The sequence below is a fragment of the Pelmatolapia mariae genome, linkage group LG3_W (genome assembly GCF_036321145.2).
Source record: "Pelmatolapia mariae isolate MD_Pm_ZW linkage group LG3_W, Pm_UMD_F_2, whole genome shotgun sequence".
NCBI classification, from domain to species: Eukaryota; Metazoa; Chordata; class Actinopteri; order Cichliformes; family Cichlidae; genus Pelmatolapia; species Pelmatolapia mariae.
In genome coordinates, this window is record NC_086229.1 from 69,980,050 (window position 1) to 70,002,061 (window position 22,012).

The 22,012-nt window shown below is 41.1% G+C and overlaps 1 protein-coding gene across 1 annotated transcript in view; it reads left to right on the forward strand.

Moving 5' to 3' along the window:
* Positions 1-1,981: 1,981 nt before the first annotated feature.
* The window catches only part of LOC134618239 (neural cell adhesion molecule 2-like), an 84,884-nt gene continuing 64,853 nt past the window's right edge, over positions 1,982-22,012 (forward strand). Inside the window, exon 1 of the mRNA XM_063463549.1 lies at positions 1,982-2,306. Coding sequence (XP_063319619.1) covers positions 2,171-2,306 — 136 coding nt within the window. The 5' untranslated portion in view covers positions 1,982-2,170. The remainder of the gene's footprint in view (positions 2,307-22,012) is intronic.

The window sequence follows — 22,012 nt, forward strand, 5'->3', positions numbered from 1 at the left end:
GTATATTTGTTATAATCGGTTCAGCCACAAAACCAGATTATTCTTCATTAATTTAAGAAAATAAGAGTCCTGATTTTGACCTCATAGGTACAAATACTTTGGCATCATTATTTAAAGACTGGCTGCTCTCCAGTTTTCTTCATTTCTGCGTTTGCATTGGAGGACACTGGTCCAGCCCACCAACTGGGTCTCTCTCTGACTCTTAAATGTGGAGTTACAAACCTGTTCTCTCACTCAGGGACTTTCAGCTTCATCTGAACTTAAAAATGTCATATAGTCTAATCTGAAGCTCAGATTTGGATGTTAATACAGAAACACAGAAATGTCTGCTGGAACTGCGTCACTCTGCTCCACTTTGTTTTTCAGCATCCTCATTTTCACCTCTGCAGGTAAGATTAACTGTTACAAATTGTTTATCTCTGAGGTAAATAACTGAAGAGTCTCAGCCTGTTTACATGTTAATAAATTTTGCATGTTTAGCATGGGGCTAAAATTCCCCCTCAGTGGGTCACTGGTGACCTGCTGGATGTTCAGAGGTTCATTAAATCCAACATGACTAAAAACTCAAATGTCAAAGGAAATAAACAAAATATTTAAAGTCAATCATTCTGATCATAATTGTAATTTGACCTTTAACCTCTCTGCTCTTTGTTGTTTCCTCTTTCAGACCAGAAAACCGTCACAGCTGTGCCTGGACAGAACGTGACTCTGACATGTCGAACTCCAAACAACAACATCAAATCTGTACATTGGAGCAGAGCTGACCTGACAGATGAATATGTGCTTTTGTACCAGGATGGTCAGTTTGTTCCAGATGACCAGCATCCATCTTTTAAGAAAAGGGTGGATCTGCAGGACAGACAGATGAAGGATGGAGACGTGTCTTTGATTCTGAAGGATATGAACACTGCTGATAGTGGAAAATATGTGTGCCGTGTTTTCATTGAAGAAACTCGTTCATGGAAGAACAGCATCATCTACCTGACTGTTGTTGTTCCTCCAGGTGAGTCAGTAAAGCTGAGTGTGATCAGAGGTGAAGCTGCTTCTTGATTGGTGATGTTTATTTGTTGTATGGATGAGCTGGTGGATGTCAGAGGTAGACAGATGTTCCTCCAGCTGGTGAAAACCCCCAGGGTTCAATCACTGGACCGTATTCACAGTCTGATCACAGTTTTCTGTTCCAATCAGAGGTGTGAAACAGAGATTTTATCTAAGCCAGTTAAAACAAAGAAAAACAACTTCAACAATAAAATTATCTAACATTGATGATGAAAAAAAAACACATTAGTTGTCATCATTTAATTAATTTAACTAATGCTGGGATGACCTGAAATTGTCCTTTTTCAAAATTATTTGTTGCTATAATTTGTGACACAAAGGAAAGAATATTCCTCTTTAAATATTAAATATAATTAAGTAATAATTTTAGCCTGTTTTTATTTCCTGTTTTTAAGTGTCTTTGTGTTTGTCTCTGCAGGTGAGATTTAGTGTTAGAAACTGATGATGAGTGAAGTGTATCAGCCTGTTAACATGTCAATAATAATGTGTGTGAAAGTGATACAAGGCTAAATGGAGTCTGTGTGGATTCAACATCTTTAATCCAGCTGTGACAGAGACAAAGAGGTCTAGGTGTGTGTCAGTGTGATGTGCATAGTTTGAGGAATGAGACTCACTGTGTTGTAATAAGAGGCTACTTTCTCACACATTATGTTCACTTATTATCAGGACATGTTGTTGTTGTGTGGAAGCTAACATCTTGTAGTTTCTGACACTTTGCATGTTTAGCATGAGGCTAAAATTCCCCCTCAGTGGGTCAATGGTGGACTTTCAGAGGTTCATTAAATCCAACATGATTAAAAACTCAAATGTCAAAGGAAATAAACAAAATATTTAAAATATTTAAAGTCAATCATTCTGATCATAATTGTACTTTGACCTTTAACCTCTCTGCTCTGTGTTGTTTCCTCTTTCAGAGCAGAAAACCATCAGAGCTGAGTCTGGACAGGACGTCACTCTGACATGTCGAGCTCCAAACAGCAAGATTTTTTTTGTAAAGTGGAGCAGAGCTGCCCTGGTTCCACAATATGTGCTTTGGTACCAGGATGGTCACGTTGTTCCAGATGACCAGCATCCATCTTTTAAGAACCGGGTGGATCTGCAGGACAGACAGATGAAGGATGGAGACGTGTCTTTGATTCTGAAGGATGTGAAACCTGCTGACACTGGAACATATGTATGTGATGTTTTCATTGAAGAAACTCGCTCATGGAAGAACAGCATCATCTACCTTCATGTTGATCCTCCAGGTGAGTGAGTAGAGTTGAGTGTGTGTGTGATCAGAGGTGAAGCTGCTTCCTGGTTGTTGATGTGTGTTTGTTGTATGGATGAGCTGGTGGATGTCAGAGGCAGACAGATGTTTCTCCAGCTGTTGTCTTTGTGGCTGGTAGTCTAGAGTTGTAGAGCAGCATTGTTTGGGTAAGGTTAGAGCAGAAACAAAGACATTTATGAATCAGTCTCTTCTTCTCTTGCTCTCTAACTCGTCTGTAAACATGTGTGGGGAAACTCAATGTTAAAGCCTACAGCTGGAGGGGGAGGGGAGGGGTGAAGCTGGTGGTTGTGAGTCTGTGAAAGTGAATCCTGCCGGTGCCATAGCTGCTGAAAACGTACTTAGTGCAGACACAAAACGTCCATCAGCTTCAAAGTGTGTCATGGTTTGTGTGTTTATGGGTCTTTATTTTCTTATTCCTGATGTGAGTTCCTGTCATGGTACTTTATGCTCTTAGTTGTGCGTTCCAAGAGTTCTTTAGATTTTTGTTTTTGGGTTCATGACTTAAATTTCATTTTGAGATGCTTGATGTCCTGTTTGAGCTGCATTGTTTCTGCTTATCTGGTTTCCATGAAGAGTTTCCTGTTGTGACTCTTTGACCTGCAGTGGTTTTGTACTTTGAGATTTCAGCTTTAAAGCTGCTCTTGGGTTTATGTTTTTTTTACTGGATCTTGCATTTAGGCTCCATCTCCTACCTACCAAACAATCTTTGATGAAAACTTGGCTGAATTAGTGAGACTTGAAATAAAACTGGAAATCGCTGACCAGAAGAAGATTTTCTTTCTTGTCCCTCCTCTGAGGTCAGAGCCTGGAAGATGTTCAAAACCCTCTGGCTTTCTGCATCCCCCCTTACTTTAGTGTTCCCGGTCAAAATTGACTGGTCCTTGTTAACTGCTCTTAAGTTATCACAAAAAACATTTCTCACCATCAAATTTTTATTCAACTTTCTTTAGCTGTGTCTCAAAGCAATGTTTAACATGAATAAATAGACATTAAATAACTGCAGTGAAAATACAAACAGGCACTGAAAATGAATTACAAAATGAACATGTAATGTAAAAAAAGATGAAAACCAAAGACCAAACTCAACATGAAGCCTTGTGTGTATGTGTGAGTGTGCGTGTGTGTGTTTGTCTGTGTGTGTTTCTGTGTGTGGGCGTGTGTATGTTTGTGTGTGCATGTGTATTCATGCACATGACTGGCATGTGATACTCATGTGAGGTTGGCTTTGCAAACATATTTGCAGCATCTTAGGCTTGTTTTGTTGTCTCTAGGGGCACAGAGCTCACAGCGCTTCCTTTTCAGCCCATTTGCTGGTTGGCGGAGAGCAGCAGCGACTGGGACTGAAACTTGCACACTCCTAACCAGACTGGCTGGTGTGCAAGGAATTTGCTGGCACCATTGAATAAGAGGAGTCACCAAAGTTTTCCCCAGCTTTGCTAGGAAAAGTCTCCTCTTGAAACTCTTCCCCTGATTCCAGGTTTGCTCGATGGCTGTCCACACCACATAAGCCGACACATCAAGGATGTTGTGGAGCAGTGCTACAGGCCAGCGGGCTGTCAGTCACAGCTGTATGTGTCAGTAACCTGCAATAAAGAGAACAATAAATAAGAGATTAGGAACAATATTTAGTCTGTCATACACAAAATGCTATGATTCACATAAATAAAAATAAAATAAATGCATGACTGATGAAACTTTACCTTTTCAAGGTAGTCAGCGCCTCCTTTGTTCTTGTTGTAGTCCTTGATCATAAGGGGCTTCCTGTCCTCTGTGGTGCCAAAAGCGGCATCTTTGTGTAGCGCGCTCATCAGGATTACATTTCTATTTTTCTTGGGAACTTATGACACAAGAGTAGGAGTGTGTCTCTTCCTCTGGTTAATACCAGCGCAGGTGGAAGTTCAGGCTGTTCTTCCTCACTGTCCCTACGATGGTGAGCTGTCTTTTCAGCAGCTCCTGACCAAGAGCATATGATGCATGCCCTGGTTTTTTTTTTTGGCCCTTCCAGTACTGGGTTTCCCCACGTATACCTGCATATTCCAGGCATAGCTTCTCCTGGCATCACATGCTACCCAGATCTTTATTCCATATTTCCTTGGTTTGCTTGGAATGTACACCTTGAAGAATCAGCAACCTCTGTAAGGAACCGGGCGCTCATCAACTGCCACTTCAGGGCCTGGATTGTACATAACTGGTAGATGCTCCACCCACCTGTTCAGTGGCCAATTCAATGGGTCGTATACTGGGTGTTGTTCAGTGGCCCATTCACTGAACAACCCACTGAACGACCCATTCAATGGGATACCCATTCATTTCCTATGGTGGTCACATTTGACCGGGAACACCATAGACGTAACAACTAGAGATGGCACGATACCACTTTTTTTATGTCCGATGCGATACCGATATCATAAATTCGGATATCTGCCGATACCGATATGAATCCGATATAGTGTGTTTTTTAATCAATAAAACTGTTTTTTTAATATCTTGCTGCATTTTGTATAAGTTCATACTCAAGTTTAAATAAACAACAACACTAAAGCTATTCTGTTATACCTGCATGTAAAAAAATACACTGCGCCCAAAATATTTCATAGTTCAGCAACACTGATCAATCTAATAAACTTAAACCTACTCCATCCTTCCTATTCTGGTATTTTAAAGAGTACTTAGGAGAAATATTAAGCAACCTAACTAATAGGGTTGCAAACTCCCAGCAAAAAAAAAATAGGGAACCACCCCCCCACCCTCCACCTCATGAACTTTAATTTGATGCAGTGTAAAAAAAAATGCACAGAAATAAATTATTTTTCAAGAATAATTAAATAGATTCAACATCTTTCTTCAACAGAATTGCAGACTGCACAGATGGTACCTTCCCAAAGGAAAAAGTACTATAGCTTACTAGGTTATATTAGATTTAACAGTTACTATATACAGTAATGGACGTCTATATATTTTACATCAGATTAAAACTTTGGGAGTAAGATTCAGCTTAATTAATAAAAGCTAGACATTTTAAATGAGAATAAGAAAGAAAAGTATGTCTTTGTGCCCCCTTTTCCCTGTTCATGCCCTATCGACCCCCCTGGCTAAACTTTGCTAGATCCGCCCCTGCACAGTTACCAGCTGTCAGCTACGTAGAAAAGGATCCTGGTCTAGAAAGTAATATTAAATAAATTCTAACAACAGCTTATCAAGGTTAAACGTGCTGCTGTTGTTCAGCCGCTGGTTTCCTCTTTCTGGTGCAAAGTGGGCCAAAAACAAACAAGAGAGACGGACTCGCGACAGAAAAGCCAATCAGCTGATTATTAAGCACTTTCATGATTGAAGTAGCAAGAGGAGAGGGAGGGAGAGAGAAGAGGCAGTCGCTCCATATATCGGTTGTTAAGCTTAACGTGGGAATGCTTTACAAACATTCAGAGATGAACTTACACACTTGCTTTACTTCTCTCTGGGATAACTTCCTCGGAGATGAAATGCTGGTTTGGTAGTGAGGCTACAAATACACACAGCCGCTCTATCACGTGAGGCATACTGCTCCGATGTGCAACGGTTATGAGCCGAGTTACGCCGTGTCACAAGTTTTGTGAGGTGCTTTTCTGATATTTAATGGATCGGATTACATTTTTTATTTCTCTCTGGTATCCGATCCAGTAATTTACGTCAGTATCAGACCGATACCGATACGTAATATTGGATCGGTCCATCTCTAGTAACAACGTTGATTAAAACACTCAAAATTCAGTGAAAGAGGTCATAATCAGTGTGATATGTTCAAGTGCATAGTGTGGAGGATGTCATAAGGCCTTAGGATGTAAGGATGCAAAACACAATATTGATGAGTGTTTAAGTTCAAGTTAGGTTGGATCAGCAGCAGGAGGTTTTAAGTTCTAAACTGGTCAGATTTGACCCAAACACGACAGGAAAATCCACCAGTGAACACTCAATCCGTTTTTTGGGTAGAGGTGATTTTCTTCTTTGTTCATTTCATTTGATTTGTTTTCACAGATGAACCGGCCAACATTAAATCAAATGCTTTCTAATATCTCCACATGACATTTATCTTTAACCAGTAACTACTTGTTCCCAAAAGATCTCTGAAATGCTCAGAAACTTTCAATCCAGTTTTCAGGTCAAAGCAGCTTTGAGCAGTAATCAGCACGATTCTGGTGAACAGCTGTTCAGGTTTAGGACAGAGCTCAAACTATCCTGGTCACACTAAGCAGCAGTGATGAGCAGTATCATGTTACAAGTAACACGCCTGCAAGTACTGACCATACTTTGAGTTTGATTCCGTAAAAAGTGACCAAAACATTAGCATCTGCTGTTTACTGCGTAGGAAGAAAACATTTTTTACAACGAAAAAAACCCCTAAACTTCTGAGCAAGCACAGAGTACCAGTAGTTTTGGGCAATAAATCGTGTTTAATGACTTTAATTTTCCAGTAGTTCATGTTTTCTTTTTCTCTTTGTGTTACCCCCCCACCCCGGTCAACACTTCGTTTTTAAGTGGGGGCGTAACATAAGTGGGGGCTCGTCCTGGATAAATTTTGGATATGGCACGGTTTAGCCTGGGTGATTTTATAGCTAAGCCTGCATTAGACCAGCTTGATGCATGTAGGACGGAGGATTTATGTGCTGTTGCTGCACATTATGAAATCCCTGTGGCCAAGTCCATGAAGAAGAGCGAGTTGAAGTCTCTTGTTGTCAGTGGGTTGGTTGGGAAAGGTGTGTTCCCTTTGGACGTGGACTCGGGGGATGCCGCGTCAGTCCTCGAAACCTCTGATCAGCCTGAGGTTTGTGCTGAGGAGGGGGCGGGGACACCTACGGTGGTCAAACCAGGTGGGGGAAAGCCACCAGCCTCTCTTCCACGGTTTGAGCCCTTCTCTGTCGAATCCAGTAATCCCAGTGTTGGTGCACGCTTAAAGGTACGTTTGGCTCGTCTTGAACTTGAAGCCAAGGAAAGGGAACGTAAGGATGAGCTTGAGTTCAAGCTAAAGTGTCGGCAGCTAGAAGCTGAGACATCTATTAGGTTGCGTCAGCTGGAGTTGCAAGCTAGCAAATTGTCTCCCGAGCCTTCTGCTCCACCTTCAGTGAAGGATGAAGATAACATTAGTAATCCTTCAGATAATTTTCCCCCTGCTCCTGCACCTCCGACATTTGATGTAGGCAAAAATATTGCCCTGGTTCCACCATTCAGGGAGACGGAGGTGGAGGCCTATTTTAATGCGTTTGAGCGCATTGCTGTGGCTTTACATTGGCCCAAGGAGGTTTGGTCCCTTTTGCTTCAGTGCAAATTAAGTGGTAAAGCACAGGAAGTATGCGCAGCTCTCACTATTGAGGACAGTCTTGTGTATGACAATGTCAAAAGTGCTATACTCAGAGCCTATGAGTTGGTACCTGAAGCTTACAGGCAGCGTTTCAGGACCCTGAGGAAATCCACTGCTCAAACATTCCTTGAGTTTGCAAGGGAAAAAGGGATACTATTTGATAGGTGGTGTCAAGCAAGCAAGGTTTCAGAGTTTAACGCACTGCGTGAACTGGTATTGTTGGAGGAATTCAAAAATTGTGTTCCTGAGCGTACAGTGCTGTACCTGAATGAACAAAAAGTTGCCACTTTGCAAGAGGCAGCTGTCCTGGCAGAAGAATTTGCTTTGACGCACAAAAGCGTGTTTGTGGGAAAATCTGAATCACCCTATCATGAACAAATGAAAAAGGACACAAAGCCGCACCCTCAACAACCTAGGGGTTACTCGGGTTCCAAGTCTGATAGACAATGTTTTTACTGTCACAAAGTGGGGCATATAGTTTCTGAGTGTTTGGCTCTTAAACATAAACAGGTGCCCCAGCAATCAAAACAAGCGAAAGGGGTTGGCCTGGTCAAGTCGCTAAACTGCCCCTCTCATGTGACCACGAGTGAACCTGATAAGTGTTTTAAACCCTTCATTTTTGATGGTTTTGTCTCCTTAACAGGGTTTCCTGGGGATCAGAAGCCCGTGAGGATACTGAGGGACACAGGTGGCTCACAATCATTTCTATTGGCCGACGTTTTGCCAGTCAGTGATGAGTCATCTTGTAACGTGAGTACAATAGTGCAAGGTATTGGGATGGCCTACATACCTGCACCATTACATTGTGTTCATGTGCAGTCGAAGTTAGCCTGTGGTTTTTTCAAGGTTGCGGTGAGAAACTCGTTTCCTGTTCAGGGTGTTGAGTTTATAATGGGAAATGATATTGCTGGGGACAAGGTACTCCCTGTTCCTGAAGTGGTGGATAAACCCAGCTGTATCCCAGAAGAGGATGAGCTGTTGAAATCCCACCCTGATGTGTTTTCTGTCAGTGCTCTTACCAGGTCGCAAGCTCGTAAGCTGGAGGAAGTGAACCTGAGTGAGACTGTTCTTGAACCTGTTCTAACTAGGGACAGAGAGCCGGCTGCTAGCCCTTCTAAACCAGCACTCGACGAACAGGGTCTGACTACTCTGTCTGAGGTTCTTCCTTTGCCAGTCTCACGTGAGTGTTTGAGCCATGCTCAGGGAAAGGATGAGTCACTCGCTAAGTGTTTTAAGGAGGTAAGCGAGGTAACAAACAATAAAAAGGCACACAGGTTTTATCTTGAGGATGGGTTACTGCTAAGGAAATGGGTCTCAAGACCTGCATTACAGCAGGAAGGAGGTGATGAGGGTTGGGGGGTGGTACGCCAAATAGTCATTCCTAGGGATTACCGGGGTGGCATATTGCAGCTTGCGCATGAACACCCATGGTCAGGTCATTTAGGAATCACTTAAACCTATGACCGCGTTCTTCAGCACTTTTTCTGGCCAGGTCTGAAGACAGACGTTGCCAAGTTCTGCAAAACATGCCAGGTTTGCCAAATTGTGGGTAAACCTAATCAGACGGTGCCACCTGCTCCTCTTAAACCCATCCCGGTAGTTGGGGAGCCTTTTGAGCGTGTTTTAGTGGACTGTGTGGGTCCTCTACCCAGAACAAAAGCGGGTAATCAGTTCCTCTTGACAATCATGTGTGCCACAACCCGTTTTCCTGAAGCCATACCACTTCGAAAAATCACCGCTCCCACTGTAATTAAGGCTCTACTTAAATTCTTTTCAACATTTGGTCTGCCTAGAGTTGTTCAAACCGACCAAGGCAGCAATTTTCAGTCAAAACTGTTCAAGCAGACTTTACAATCACTTGGTATCAAACACATCCCTTCCAGCCCTTACCATCCCCAGTCACAAGGGGCACTAGAAAGATGGCACCAGACCATAAAGTTGATGATGCGAAAATATTGTCTGGTGACTGACAAGAACTGGGACGAGGGACTGCCATTTCTACTGTTTGCAGCTCGTGAAGCAAAACAGGAGTCCCTTGGTTTCAGCCCTGCTGAACTAGTTTTTGGGCATAGTGTGAGAGGGCCACTAAAAGCTCTAAAAGAACAGTTTTTATCTCATGTGCAGCCGCAATCGAATGTGCTTGAGTTTGTCACGCAGTGTCGGGAACGTTTGTACCATGCTTGTGCAATAGCTAAAAAGTCTCTGTCAGCAGCCCAAGGGAAAATGAAGCGGCAGTATGACGGGAAGGCAGTGCAGCGTTCTTTTAAACCTGGTGATCAGGTACTCATGTTGGTGCCCACATCTGGTCCATCTCTGTCAGCCCAATTTGCGGGACCATATGTGGTAGAGAGCAAAGTCAATGACACAGACTACATTGTTCGTACGCCGGATAGAAGGCGCAAAACACGGCTCTGCCATATAAATATGCTGAAACTGTTTCACTCTAGGGAAGACGATCGCAAGGGCTGCATCTCACTCATTTCTGTGCCCATAAACCATGATGATGGTTTGGTGAAGGGTAGTGAAGGTCAGCAGAGCGGTAGGCTCGCAAACTCAGAGGTTCTTGGTGCCTTGGACACGTACCTCTCCTATCTTCCTCATGACGAGAAAGATGACGTGAGAAATCTGATCCAAGAGCACCCTAGTCTGTTTGGGGATGTACCATCTAGAACCCCGGTGTTACAGCACGACATTGACGTGGGTGATGCGTGCCCTATTAAGCAACACGCATACAGGTGCCCCCCACTCAAGAGGGAATTAATGAAAAAAGAGGTACAGTACCTGCTCGAAAATGGTTTGGCAATACCTAGCCATAGCTCTTGGAGCTCTCCATGTCTGCTGACACCAAAGTCAGATGGTTCTCCTCGTTTTTGCACTGATTTTAGGAGGGTAAATGCAGTCACAGTCCCTGACTCATACCCATTGCCTCGCATGGAAGACTGCATAGACAGTATTGGAGCCGCCACCTACATAACAAAGCTAGATCTGTTAAAAGGGTACTGGCAGGTTCCTCTAACTAGCAGAGCCTCTGATATTTCAGCATTTGTTACTCCAGACCATTTCTTGCAGTACACAGTGATGGCATTTGGCATGCGGAATGCACCAGCCACTTTCCAACGACTTATGAACTTTGTGTTAGCGGACATTAACAATTGTAATGTGTATTTAGATGACATTGTGGTATATTCTTCTTGCTCGACTGATCATGTGAGTACTCTGAGGGATGTTTTTGCTCGTTTAACCCAGGCTTCCCTAACTCTGAACCTGGCAAAGTGTGAATTTGCCAAGGCGGTAGTGACATACCTCGGAAAACAAGTAGGACACGGCCAGGTGCGCCCCGTGAATGCAAAAGTGGAGGCCGTACTGAGCTACCCGGTGCCCACCACAAGGAGCTCAGGCGCTTCTTGGGTCTAGTGGGCTACTACAGATGTTTCTGCCGGAACTTTTCGACAGTAGTGGCTCCCCTGACTCATCTGTGCAGTCCAAAGGAACCCTTCGTATGGACTGCTGAGTGTCAACATGCATTTGACTGTGCCAAGTCTCTCCTTTGCAGTGCCCCTGTACTGGCTGCTCCGGACTTCAGCAAGGCCTTCAAGCTGGCAGTGGACGCAAGCGCTACTGGCGCTGGGGCAGTACTGCTACAGGATGGAGTTGATGGCATCAGTCACCCGGTTTCCTACTTCTCAGCTAAGTTCAAGCCTCATCAACTCAACTATTCCACCATTGAGAAGGAAACCCTGGCCATGTTGCTTGCTCTGCAGCATTTCAATGTGTACGTGGGGTCAACCACCACCCCTGTTATGGTTTATACTGACCATAACCCTCTAGTATTCCTAAAACACATGTACAATCACAACCAAAGACTGATGAGATGGGCGTTGCTTGCTCAGGAGTACAACATAGACATCCGACATCAGAGAGGTATGGACAACGTGGTGGCTGATGCACTGTCCAGGACCCAGTGTTAACCTCAATAACGGACTTGGTGACAGTTGCTAAAAGTGTGTCTGCTTCACTGTATGTGATATTTTATGCGGGGGAGTGTTACGGTCGCTGACCTCTGGTGGCTCTCCCTCAGGGAGAGAGTTCTTTTTTCCTTTTCTTGTGTTGCAGGTCTGCCTCATGAGCCACAGCTGAGGTGTGTTTCAGCTCGTCAGCCACGGCATATAGTCTGCCATCCTAAACTGCCACACCCCTGCCATTTTCCCCCATTTTGCCAGAGCTGTGAGGCATAGTGTTTTGGGCAGCAGGCCTTAGTGTGTGTGTGTGAGAGAGAACTTAAACTCTGTGAAACTTTGTTTTTCTTTCTTTTATTGTAAGCAAAGGTGTGCCCTTACTGTGTTAACTAGTTCATCATTGTGGAAGCAGGTAGGGGTTCTCTGCCATTTTTGTTTCAACTGTTTTCTCCTGTTTTGGTTAGACAGGGAGCTCAGCCATTGTATTTTGTTTTGGTTAGAGAATTCTTGGTTTGATTTTTAGCTAAAGGGAGTGTTTTGTTTGTTGTTTTGGCCTTGGAGACCCTGACGAAAAGAGCTTCCCTGTGTTTATTTTTTTTACTGTAGTAGTTTTGGGCAATAAATCGTGTTTAATGACTTTAATTTTCCAGTAGTTCATGTTTTCTTTTTCTCTTTGTGTTACCCCCCACCCCGGTCAACACTTCGTTTTTAAGTGGGGGCGTAACACCAATAATTAGAAAATATAATCCCCGAATTTATAGACAGTGATCAGATAGGATTTTTAAAGAACAGGCAAACCCGAGATAACGTATGACAGGCACTTCATCATATTAATCACATGAAAAAAATAGAGTCAATAGTTCTTTGCCTTCACACGGAAAAGGCATTTGACTCTGTTAGATGGGAGTTTTTATATTTGGTTCTAAAAAAATTGGGTTTTAACAACCAGATGATCAGCTGTCTACTACAGCTCTCCTACAAGATAATAGTGAATAGGAACCTGTCAGACTCAGTTTCATGCAGACACGGCTGCTCTCTTACCCTGCTCTGTTTATTGAACCGCTGGCATAGGCCATTCAATAATGCGAGGAAGTTTAAGGTGTTACTATTCACAGCACAGAGTATAAGGTCTGTCTTTATGCAGATGATGTCCTGGTGACCTTTACTAAACCCAATACTAGCCTACCAACACTAGAATCTCTGCTTACTACATTTGGCTATACTGGTTACCAGTGTTGGTCAAGTTACTTGAAAAAAGTAATCAGTAACTAATTACTGATTACTTCCCCCAAAATTAATCCCGTTACTTTACTGATTACTTATTTTAAAAAGTAATTAATTTCTTAGTTACTTAGTTACTTTTTAAAAACATGGTTTACAACCTGAATGGGTGATAAAGCAATAGATCTTTCAGCCCACTTCTACTTTTTCTGCATAATCCATCATACAAAATGTAATCAAATGAAAAAAAATCTCTTTTTAAAACTTGTTTCAGTAGTTTAAATCTTTTAACTTCATGCATCAAGCAAAAATTTTATTATCTGCAACATTCTCTGCCTGGAAGAAATTTGTTTAACATTTAAACCTATTTTCTGCACATTCCAGCACATAAAATAACATATTTTATTTTGTTTACACTCACTCTTTCAAGTAGATGCAAGTAAAACACAGCAGAAAATAAATAAAATCAAAGACTAGCGGTCCTGTTGCTCTATTTTCACCTGCAAAGCAGGAGTGGGGTAGGCGGAGGTTTACCCTGGTGCAGGTGTGCTGCGGGAGTCAGTGGAAGAATCCGCGAGTTTCTCTGTAAATTTCCCATTACGTTGTAGTACACTCGGTGCTTGCTTGGAAGTTTAGGAGGGTTTTTTTCGCTGTAAGAAGAAGTTTTCTTCCCACGCACAACAAACGCTAATGTTTTTGTCACTTTTTATGGAATCAAACTCAAAATAAGATCATTACTTCCACGCTTTAAACGTACTCTCCGCACTCGATATATTATCCATTGTTACAAGTAACACGTTACTGCCCATCTCTGCTGGTTACAAATTAAACCTTCACAAAATTCAAATTTTTACCTTGAATTATAAACCAAACAAATACATCCTTAAACTCCTAAAGGGTAATTGGAATAAAAACCTAATTAAATATTTAGGGGTCCGACTGCCAAAAGAATTAGCTGACATTTGTTAACTTAACTATATCCCCCTAACAGTTAGCAATACAGCAGATCTCGACTGATGGCTGCTAATCCCAATGAATATGCATAACAGGATTGAATTAATAAAAATGATGGTACTACCTAAAATGCTCTATCTATTCCTGACATTCCCTGCTGAGGTGTCCTACAGGCAATTGAATGGAATACAATGTTTTCAAATTTCATGGGGAAAACAGAGGCCAAGAATAAGGGATGAGACACTGCAATTAGATAGAAATGAAGGGGGCAAGGCTTAGTGCAACCTTGGCACTACCGCTTATTGGATAATATGCTCTGAAAAAGGATTACATACCTTTCAACAAATATCAGATAGTTACAACCTGGGAAGGTTTTCGGTATCTCCAGTGTTGGGGAGTAACGGAATACATGTACCGCCGTTATGTGCTGTTGTTCCAGGCGGCAGCGGTTGCCATGGTTACAGGGTGACACGCGCTCTCTCTGCGACTGTGTGTTTCCTGGGTGAGAGAGCTCTTTGTTGTTGTTGTGCTAAGCTAATAGGCAGAATGCTACAGGCATAGCTTTGAAGAATGTAGCCTTATGGGCAGTGTAGTCCGTGCTGCAGGGAGAATGGACTGCCATACATGTTATGTGTCTGTGAGTACAAGGAGGGAGAAAAAGGAGAGTGGGAAAGTATGAGTTGTTATCAAGCAGAAACGGGAGCCGGAAGCATGTAAATATAATAATAACCACTGGAGCCAAGAAGAGTGCCTGATGAGCCCAGTTGTAAGTAAGCTATTAAGACTCGACTGTACACTGTGTTCGTGTTTTCCTCTGAAACAATAAGTTCCGTTGGAGCAGCCTTTCAACGCCTCTCTCTGTCTCTTGTTTGCAAAGTTGACCCAGACAACAAAGTAAAGCTATTTTTTGGCTACGAGCCCGACACGAACCCAACGTATTAGCCAGAGGTCCCTTTACTATGTAACAGTAATAAATCACACTGCAATAGTACATTCACATAGTTGTAAAAATCAAGATTATATATTAAGTAATACAAAGTATTCAGAATACATTACTCTCATTGAGTAATGTAACGGGATACGTTACAAATACATTTTGGGGCATGTATTTTGTAATCTGTAGTGGAATACACTTTAAAAGTAACCTTGCCAACACTGGGTATCTCCAATTAAGACATCACTTCAATACAGATATTGTATCTAAAGAGGGAAAGTCTGTAGTCCAAATTTTTACAGATGTAAAGGGAATCTGACAAAAAAAAATCTCCATCACCTACTCTATACTATAGACAGAAAGGAAATTGTCTAACACCGACAATAAACCCAGATGGGACAAAGAGGCCAGAATAAATTTACTTGAAGAAGATTGGTCTAATATATGTAAAACCATAACCACTACCTCAAGCTCAGATTAATGGAGACAGTTCACTTGGAAAAATACCCTGAGTTTGTTTTTTTGTGTTTTTTAAAAATTTTTTTTATCACCCCTAAGATTAAAGAACTCGAAAGTAAAAATGATGAAGATGGTAAATGTTGGACCTACTTCCGTAGGTCACTTTCTTTTGGGACTGTCCTAAAATCTCCCCCTTCTGGTCAAATGTTGTTAAAAGTACGAAGCAGATAACTGGGTTACAGCTCGAGGGGAGCTTGAGTCTTTCACTTAGCCAACATACCAACTGGACTGAAGAATCAGGACAGATACCTGCTACATACAGACAGTTTGTCGTTTGTAACTTAATGTATGTTAAATCTCTACTCTACAACCACCACCCCCTTTTTTTTTGCTTTTTTGGTCCTTCCTTTGTTGTCTTACATCCATACTGAAAAAACACTCAATAAACACAACTTGAAAAAAAGAAAAAACTCCTTAAATGTCAAAAGAAATAAACAAAATGTTTAAAGTAAATCATTCAGACCCTCTGCTCTGTGTTTTTTCCACTTTCAGACCAGAAAATCACTCTGACATATCAAGCTAAACAACAACATCACAGCTGTGGCAGGGCTGACCTGATGACAGGATATATCATTTTGTACCAGTTAGGACTGGGCGATATGGCCTAAAATCCATATCATTATATAATTTGCAGCACGTGCGGTAACGATATATATCACGATATATTCTTTTCTTCTGTATAACGTATTTTCCACACTATAAGGCACACTTAAAGTCCTTTAATTTTCTCAAAAATCGAGTGTGCCTTATGTATGAATTCTGGTTGTGCTTACTGACCTCGAACCGATTTTCGTGTGTAGAAATCTATTAAAAAATGTTTTGATGGATTGTCAGAGCATTACGGCTGCCGTAGTGAGGAGTTTCGCGGAGTAATCTGGGTCCAAAACTCCGTCCGCTTCAGGTCCCAAAGTCAAACGAACACTGAGAGTTAAAAACGGTCTAAATTCTTTCATCTGTAATAAAATCATCAGTGTTGCTGCTTTAGCAGGTGTAACAATTAAGTTTAACATCCATGCATCCATGAAAACAGAATTTATTACATTTAACGGAGTTAGAAGTTAACAGGAAGTTAGCCACCTAAACATTTCATACCATGTTCTGACTGAGAGATTTTTGAAACTAATTAAAACGTACAGCTCTGCTATCACTTCCAACATAAATGAAGACAGAAAACTAAACAGCAGTGACGTTTGCAGGGTTACTGAAGTTGGACTACCTGGTGTATAATGTTGTGCTACGTGATTGCTAGCGACACAGCTATGTTAGCATAACATTAGCACAGTGAAGCTGGAGGATGAACGCCAACTTTTTTTCACTTGATAAGAGTTAACGTGAGGGATTCTGGTGGTTAGGGACAAATGCAGTCGCATAGCAGAATGCTATACACGGGCCAAACTTCAGTCAGGAGAACAACTGAGATAATTCATCCACAATACAAGGTTAGTTATTAATATACTGCAACAACATGGGAGCTGCGAGAGAATTCCACATTAATGAATCAATGTTACGGAAGTGGAGGAAGCGCAGTTTTTGGCTTTCCCCATATTTCAAAAGTGCTTCATCTCGCCAGCATAATTTGCAAATGATAATGGTTGTAGCCGCTGTGATGCTTTCGACCAAAGCAGGTGCAGCTTGATGACATCAACAACATGCGCTATCATGATAGAGCGGTATAGTCAAAATCTCTATCGTTGGCCAAATTTATATCGTTTCTATCGTATATCGCTTATATCGCCCAGCCCTAGTACCAGTATTGAGCTTTTTACTCATGAAGAGTAATCCATTACATAACACTCATAACTTCCCTTCATAAAAACAGAAAATAGAAATCAATACAAAGTATAAAACCATAAATAATCAAAAGTACAAAATGAAACAGAAAATCTAAAGAGTCTCCAAAAAATCAAAAGACTGGGTCAAAAACTCTGGAACCAGTTTTAAAGCAGGGCTTTCTGTGAACAGGACAAATCCTGGGACACTTAACGCCCGTGTGAGATTTAGAGAGTAGATTCAAGGAAATGAAGGGTGAACTCATAAGATTTCCATCTGTGATGTTATCTGTTTAATCTCAATAGAGACAAAGAGTTACAGGAAAAGCAGCATGAATTGCCTGAGTATCTGATAATGAAGGAGCTGCTTTTGCACGGTTGTTAATCATTTGACCCAGCGTTTTGAGTTTATGGTGTTTTTCTGGATTTCTTTGTGTTTTAAAGTTTTAGTTTTCTACTATTTAGGTTATTTCCTTCAAAGTTAATTATACTGCCAGTCCATGTTTTCTTAGCATTGTGTCATTCCTGTGTGATTCATTCCATTTTTCCCCCGTTTGTGTTGTTTTCATGTATGTTCTCCCCAGCCAGCCCTCTCTCTCCTTCCCTTTCTTGCTCTCTCTCTTTTCACTTCACTGTTTCCACGTTTCCCCTCTTTATGTTCCTTCTGTTTTTCTACATACATTAAACATTGTTATCTTACATTTTAACACAGATTTCAACACTTTTAATACATTTCAGTTTTAACCTGAGTTGATTGAAATTTATAATTTAAACAAAAAACCCACATGTACTGAATAAATCAATAGGCTAATACACAACGAATCATGGTTGTATATAAATAATCTGTATTCATGCATATCATATTGTAACAACAATGTTGATATTTGTTAATAAAAATGGGACATTTATTAATCATATAAACTGTCATAGACATCAACATGGCGTCCAGTAAATAACCCATTCAAATGTTGAAAATCATGTTGATGTCTAAGTTGGGTCATGGTTGGACCTCAATATTGTGGACCACGTAGACCTCCCTTGGAGTAAGGAGTAGAGACCCCACACACAAGTTGACAAAAATATTTTTTTCACTGCAAAATATAATAAAATTCAGACTTTTCCACCATCTTCTTCCTTCTTCATTAACCTCCTAAGACCCGAACTCTTCCACTACATGCCTTTTTAATTTCTCATTGATATTTGGACATATTGGGGCCCAATGAATGTAAAAACAAAGAATTACGAGATTTATTTATTTTTGCCTTATTTTTGTTTTTAAGAAAAATGAGAGCCACATATGAGCATATTCGTTTAAAATCTTGATAGAACAGTAACAGTATGATGTCCTCATAAGTGGATATCAGGCCCTTGTAGAGCAAAATTGAGTATTTTGGTCTAAATAACCCAAAATGTGATGTCCACATGTCCACACGCCAGGTCCTAGGAGGTTAAAATAAACCACACCTTCATGAAACACACCTCCTCTTGTCTCTTTTCCTGTTTTTTTTTCCCTAATTTCCTCTTCTGTATAACTCCAGTGACTCAGAGATAGTCATAACAATATTCTTGGTCTCTTTTCTCCCCTCTGATTGGCAAACATGTACTCACATGCACATACCATCTTATTCCCCATGCCCAGCCTGTTAATCTGTAGATAAGAGCTCATATGTCACGATCCTGGGTCTTATGACCCAGTGTTTTGAGTTTTAGTTCTTTTGATGTTTATAGTGTATATTTAAGCTTATTAGGTTTCCTATGTTCATTTGTTATTAGATTCCCCTTGTGTCTTCCAACCCCTGTTAAGTCTCCCTTGCCCTTCATGTGTTTCATGTCTGTTATGTTAAGTTCATGTAGTCATGTCTGCGGTTCATTATGTTTCCTATTTTATTTTCTAAGAGGTTCTGTGTTCTGTTGTACTCTTTTCCCTGTGGTGTTGTCATGTCCATGTTGTGTCTACTATGCCTTTTTGTCCCACGTTTCAGGTCCCTATGTTCTGTCTCCTCAGTTGCTGTTAAGTTTGCATGTCTAGAGTTCAGTCAGTGTGTTTCCTGTTTTTACTTTGAAGGTCCGTGTCTCATGTGAGTGATTCTAGTTTTGCTTCCTTTGTCTCGTCCAGCCTGATTACTCCCAGCTGTTTCTCCATGTGTTCCCACTTCCCTCATTATCCTCCTGTGTGTATTTAGTCCGTGTGCTTTCAGTCATTCCTTGTCAGGTCGTCTGCTCATCCACATCTCAACTCCAGGTATCCACGTCAGTTCACCATGTTTAAGGTTTTTCATGTTTAGTTTTAGTTTACCCAGTTTAGGTTATTGTTTGTTTCACCAATGCTCTTTTGTTTGTACCTTTTTGCTAGCCACAATAAACGGCTTGTTTTTTGTTAAATCCACGTCACGTTCAGTTTTTGGTCTGCGTTTGAGTCCTCTTTTTGCAAACACATACAGTCTGCCCCAGCCAGACTGTGACATCATATCCGCAAACATTTTGTTTTAATGACCACACTTCTAAAATTGTTACTTCTTAGGCCTGCATAGGCCCACATACGGCTTGATTTGGCTCTGGTGTGAGAATCTTATACTCTCATGGGTATAAACAATTTCTTAGTTGGCCTCAGCTTTGATGTGTGTTTGGATGAATTAGCATTTTTCTCTGAAGATTTTTCACTCACGGCCCTAGCACAAGGGGATTTCAATGTTTTTTTTTTTTTCCTGTTTCCTGTTTTTTCCAGATGTTTCTTCCTTTTACAGAATCTTTCTCACTCAGCAGCAGCAGTGAGAGAAAGAAATGTCAATGTTGTTACATCTTTTTTAGGAGGCTGTTTAGTCTTACATGCATCAGAAGTCTAAGATTGTTTCTTCTTAATAAAATCAGGATATCAGTGAAACTTCCCTCTCTTCAGCATCACCATCAGGACTCCCTCAGGGTCTCTTCAGTTTTGCAGATTACATCAGCCACTTTGTGTCTCCAATAACTCCGTATTTGCCCTGGATTGGGTCTCTGGAGGTGCCCCTGTATGACTGGTTATGAACTACTACAGTCCTCTCTCTGTTCAGTCATCCTGAGCATGTTCTGTTGGAGGTTTCTTCCTGTTAAAAGGGAGTTTCTCCCTCCTTACTGTCTCTAAAGCACTGAAAGGGTAATATGATTTGATTGAAGAAACTCGCTCATGGAAGCTCAGCATCATCCACCTTCATGTTGATCCTCCAGGTAATGAGTAGAGTTGAGTGTGTGTGTGATCAGAGGTGAAGCTGCTTCCTGGTTGTTGATGTGTGTTTGTTGTATGGATGAGCTGGTGGATGTCAGAGGTAGACAGATGTTTCTCCAGCTGTTGTCTTTGTGGCTGGTAGTCTAGAGTTGTAGAGCAGCATTGTTTGGGTAAGGTTAGAGCAGAAACAAAGACATTTATGAATCAGTCTCTTCTTCTCTTGCTCTCTAACTCGTCTGTAAACATGTGTGGGGAAACTCAATGTTAAAGCCTACAGCTGGAGGGGGAGGGGAGGGGTGAAGCTGGTGGTTGTGAGTCTGTGAAAGTGAATCCTGCCGGTGCCATAGCTGCTGAAAACGTACTTAGTGCAGACACAAAACGTCCATCAGCTTCAAAGTGTGTCAGAAAAATGTCCACATGATGACTGATGGATGAGAGAGGTCCCATTTTTGTTGTTGTGCACAAATCATTGAATAAAACTATTGTGACTGTTAAATTTTGTTTTCTTTGACATTTTTCATAGATTCAACCGAAAAAAGAAGAACTGTGTTTTAGTGACAGGCTGCTAGCATTAAAGTGTATAAAGATGCTTCATCCTTTGAGTTTGCAGTATTTTTATATTTAATACAAATTCCTCTGTCAGCTACAAGGACTGAAACTGAGTGAAAAGCAGCCAGTATTCAAAGAGAAGCTGCAGAAAGCTGCTGCTGTTTCTTAAGATTTTAATTTGAAAAGAAGAAAGTGTTGTGATTTGATTCCAAAGAGACAAAGAAGTCAGGGGTGGCTCAAGACTTTTGCACAGTAATGTGTAATTTTTCATAAAAACAGGCATCACATGCTGTCAAAATGTGTGCAAAGCCAAAACTCCCCTCAGTACTTCCAAATCATCCCAGCAGTTTATCAGTTACCACGGCAACAGGAAGAAGAAAATTACTTAATTAAGGTTGCACACATCTGGAAAGACAAACATCATATAAGCAAAAACTTCCAACGTCCTCAGATCTGATACATTAAGTGTTCCAGAAAACTCCTGTTTTTGTAGCTTGGATCATGTTTCTTTTTTTCTTTGTTAATTCTTTCTTGATATTTTGCTTTCAGTTATTTCTTAATGTTTATGGGTCTGTATTTTCTTATTCCTGATGTGAGTTCCTGTCATGGTATTTTATGCTCTTAGTTGTGCGCTTCCATTCAAGAGTTTGTTTTAGGTTTATGTGTGTTTTTTGGATTTATGACTTAAAATTCATTTTGAGATGTTTGATTTTCTGTTTGATCTGCATCGCCTTCTGCTTATCTGGTTTCCTTGAAGAGTTTCCTGTTGTTTAAGATTCTTTGACCTGCAGTGGTTTTGTACTTTGAGATTTCAGCTTTAAAGCTGCTCTTGGGTTTATGTTTTTTCTACTGGATCTTGCATTTAGACTCCATCTCCTACCTACCAAACAATCCTTGATGAAAAAAACATCACAGCTGAGTCTAGACAGGACTGCAGTAGATAATGTCTGACAGCAGTTTGAAGAGGAAATGGATTCTATTCTGTTCTTCACTCATCACCTACCTGACAGCTGTATAGGAATTTCTTTTACTTATGTATTAATCACATTATTTTATTGTATAATGCCTTGGTGCCAATGGATTTTAACATGTCTGACACCCATACAGTAAGACAAATGGTGGGGGTCTAGTAAGGAAGTTGGGGGGAAGCAGACCACTCCACAGGAAGAGTCTTTTGTCTCTTCGAGGACTCTGGGAGGTAGCAAGGGAGTGTGAACCTTAAGGTGTGAAACAGCTGTGTACTGCCT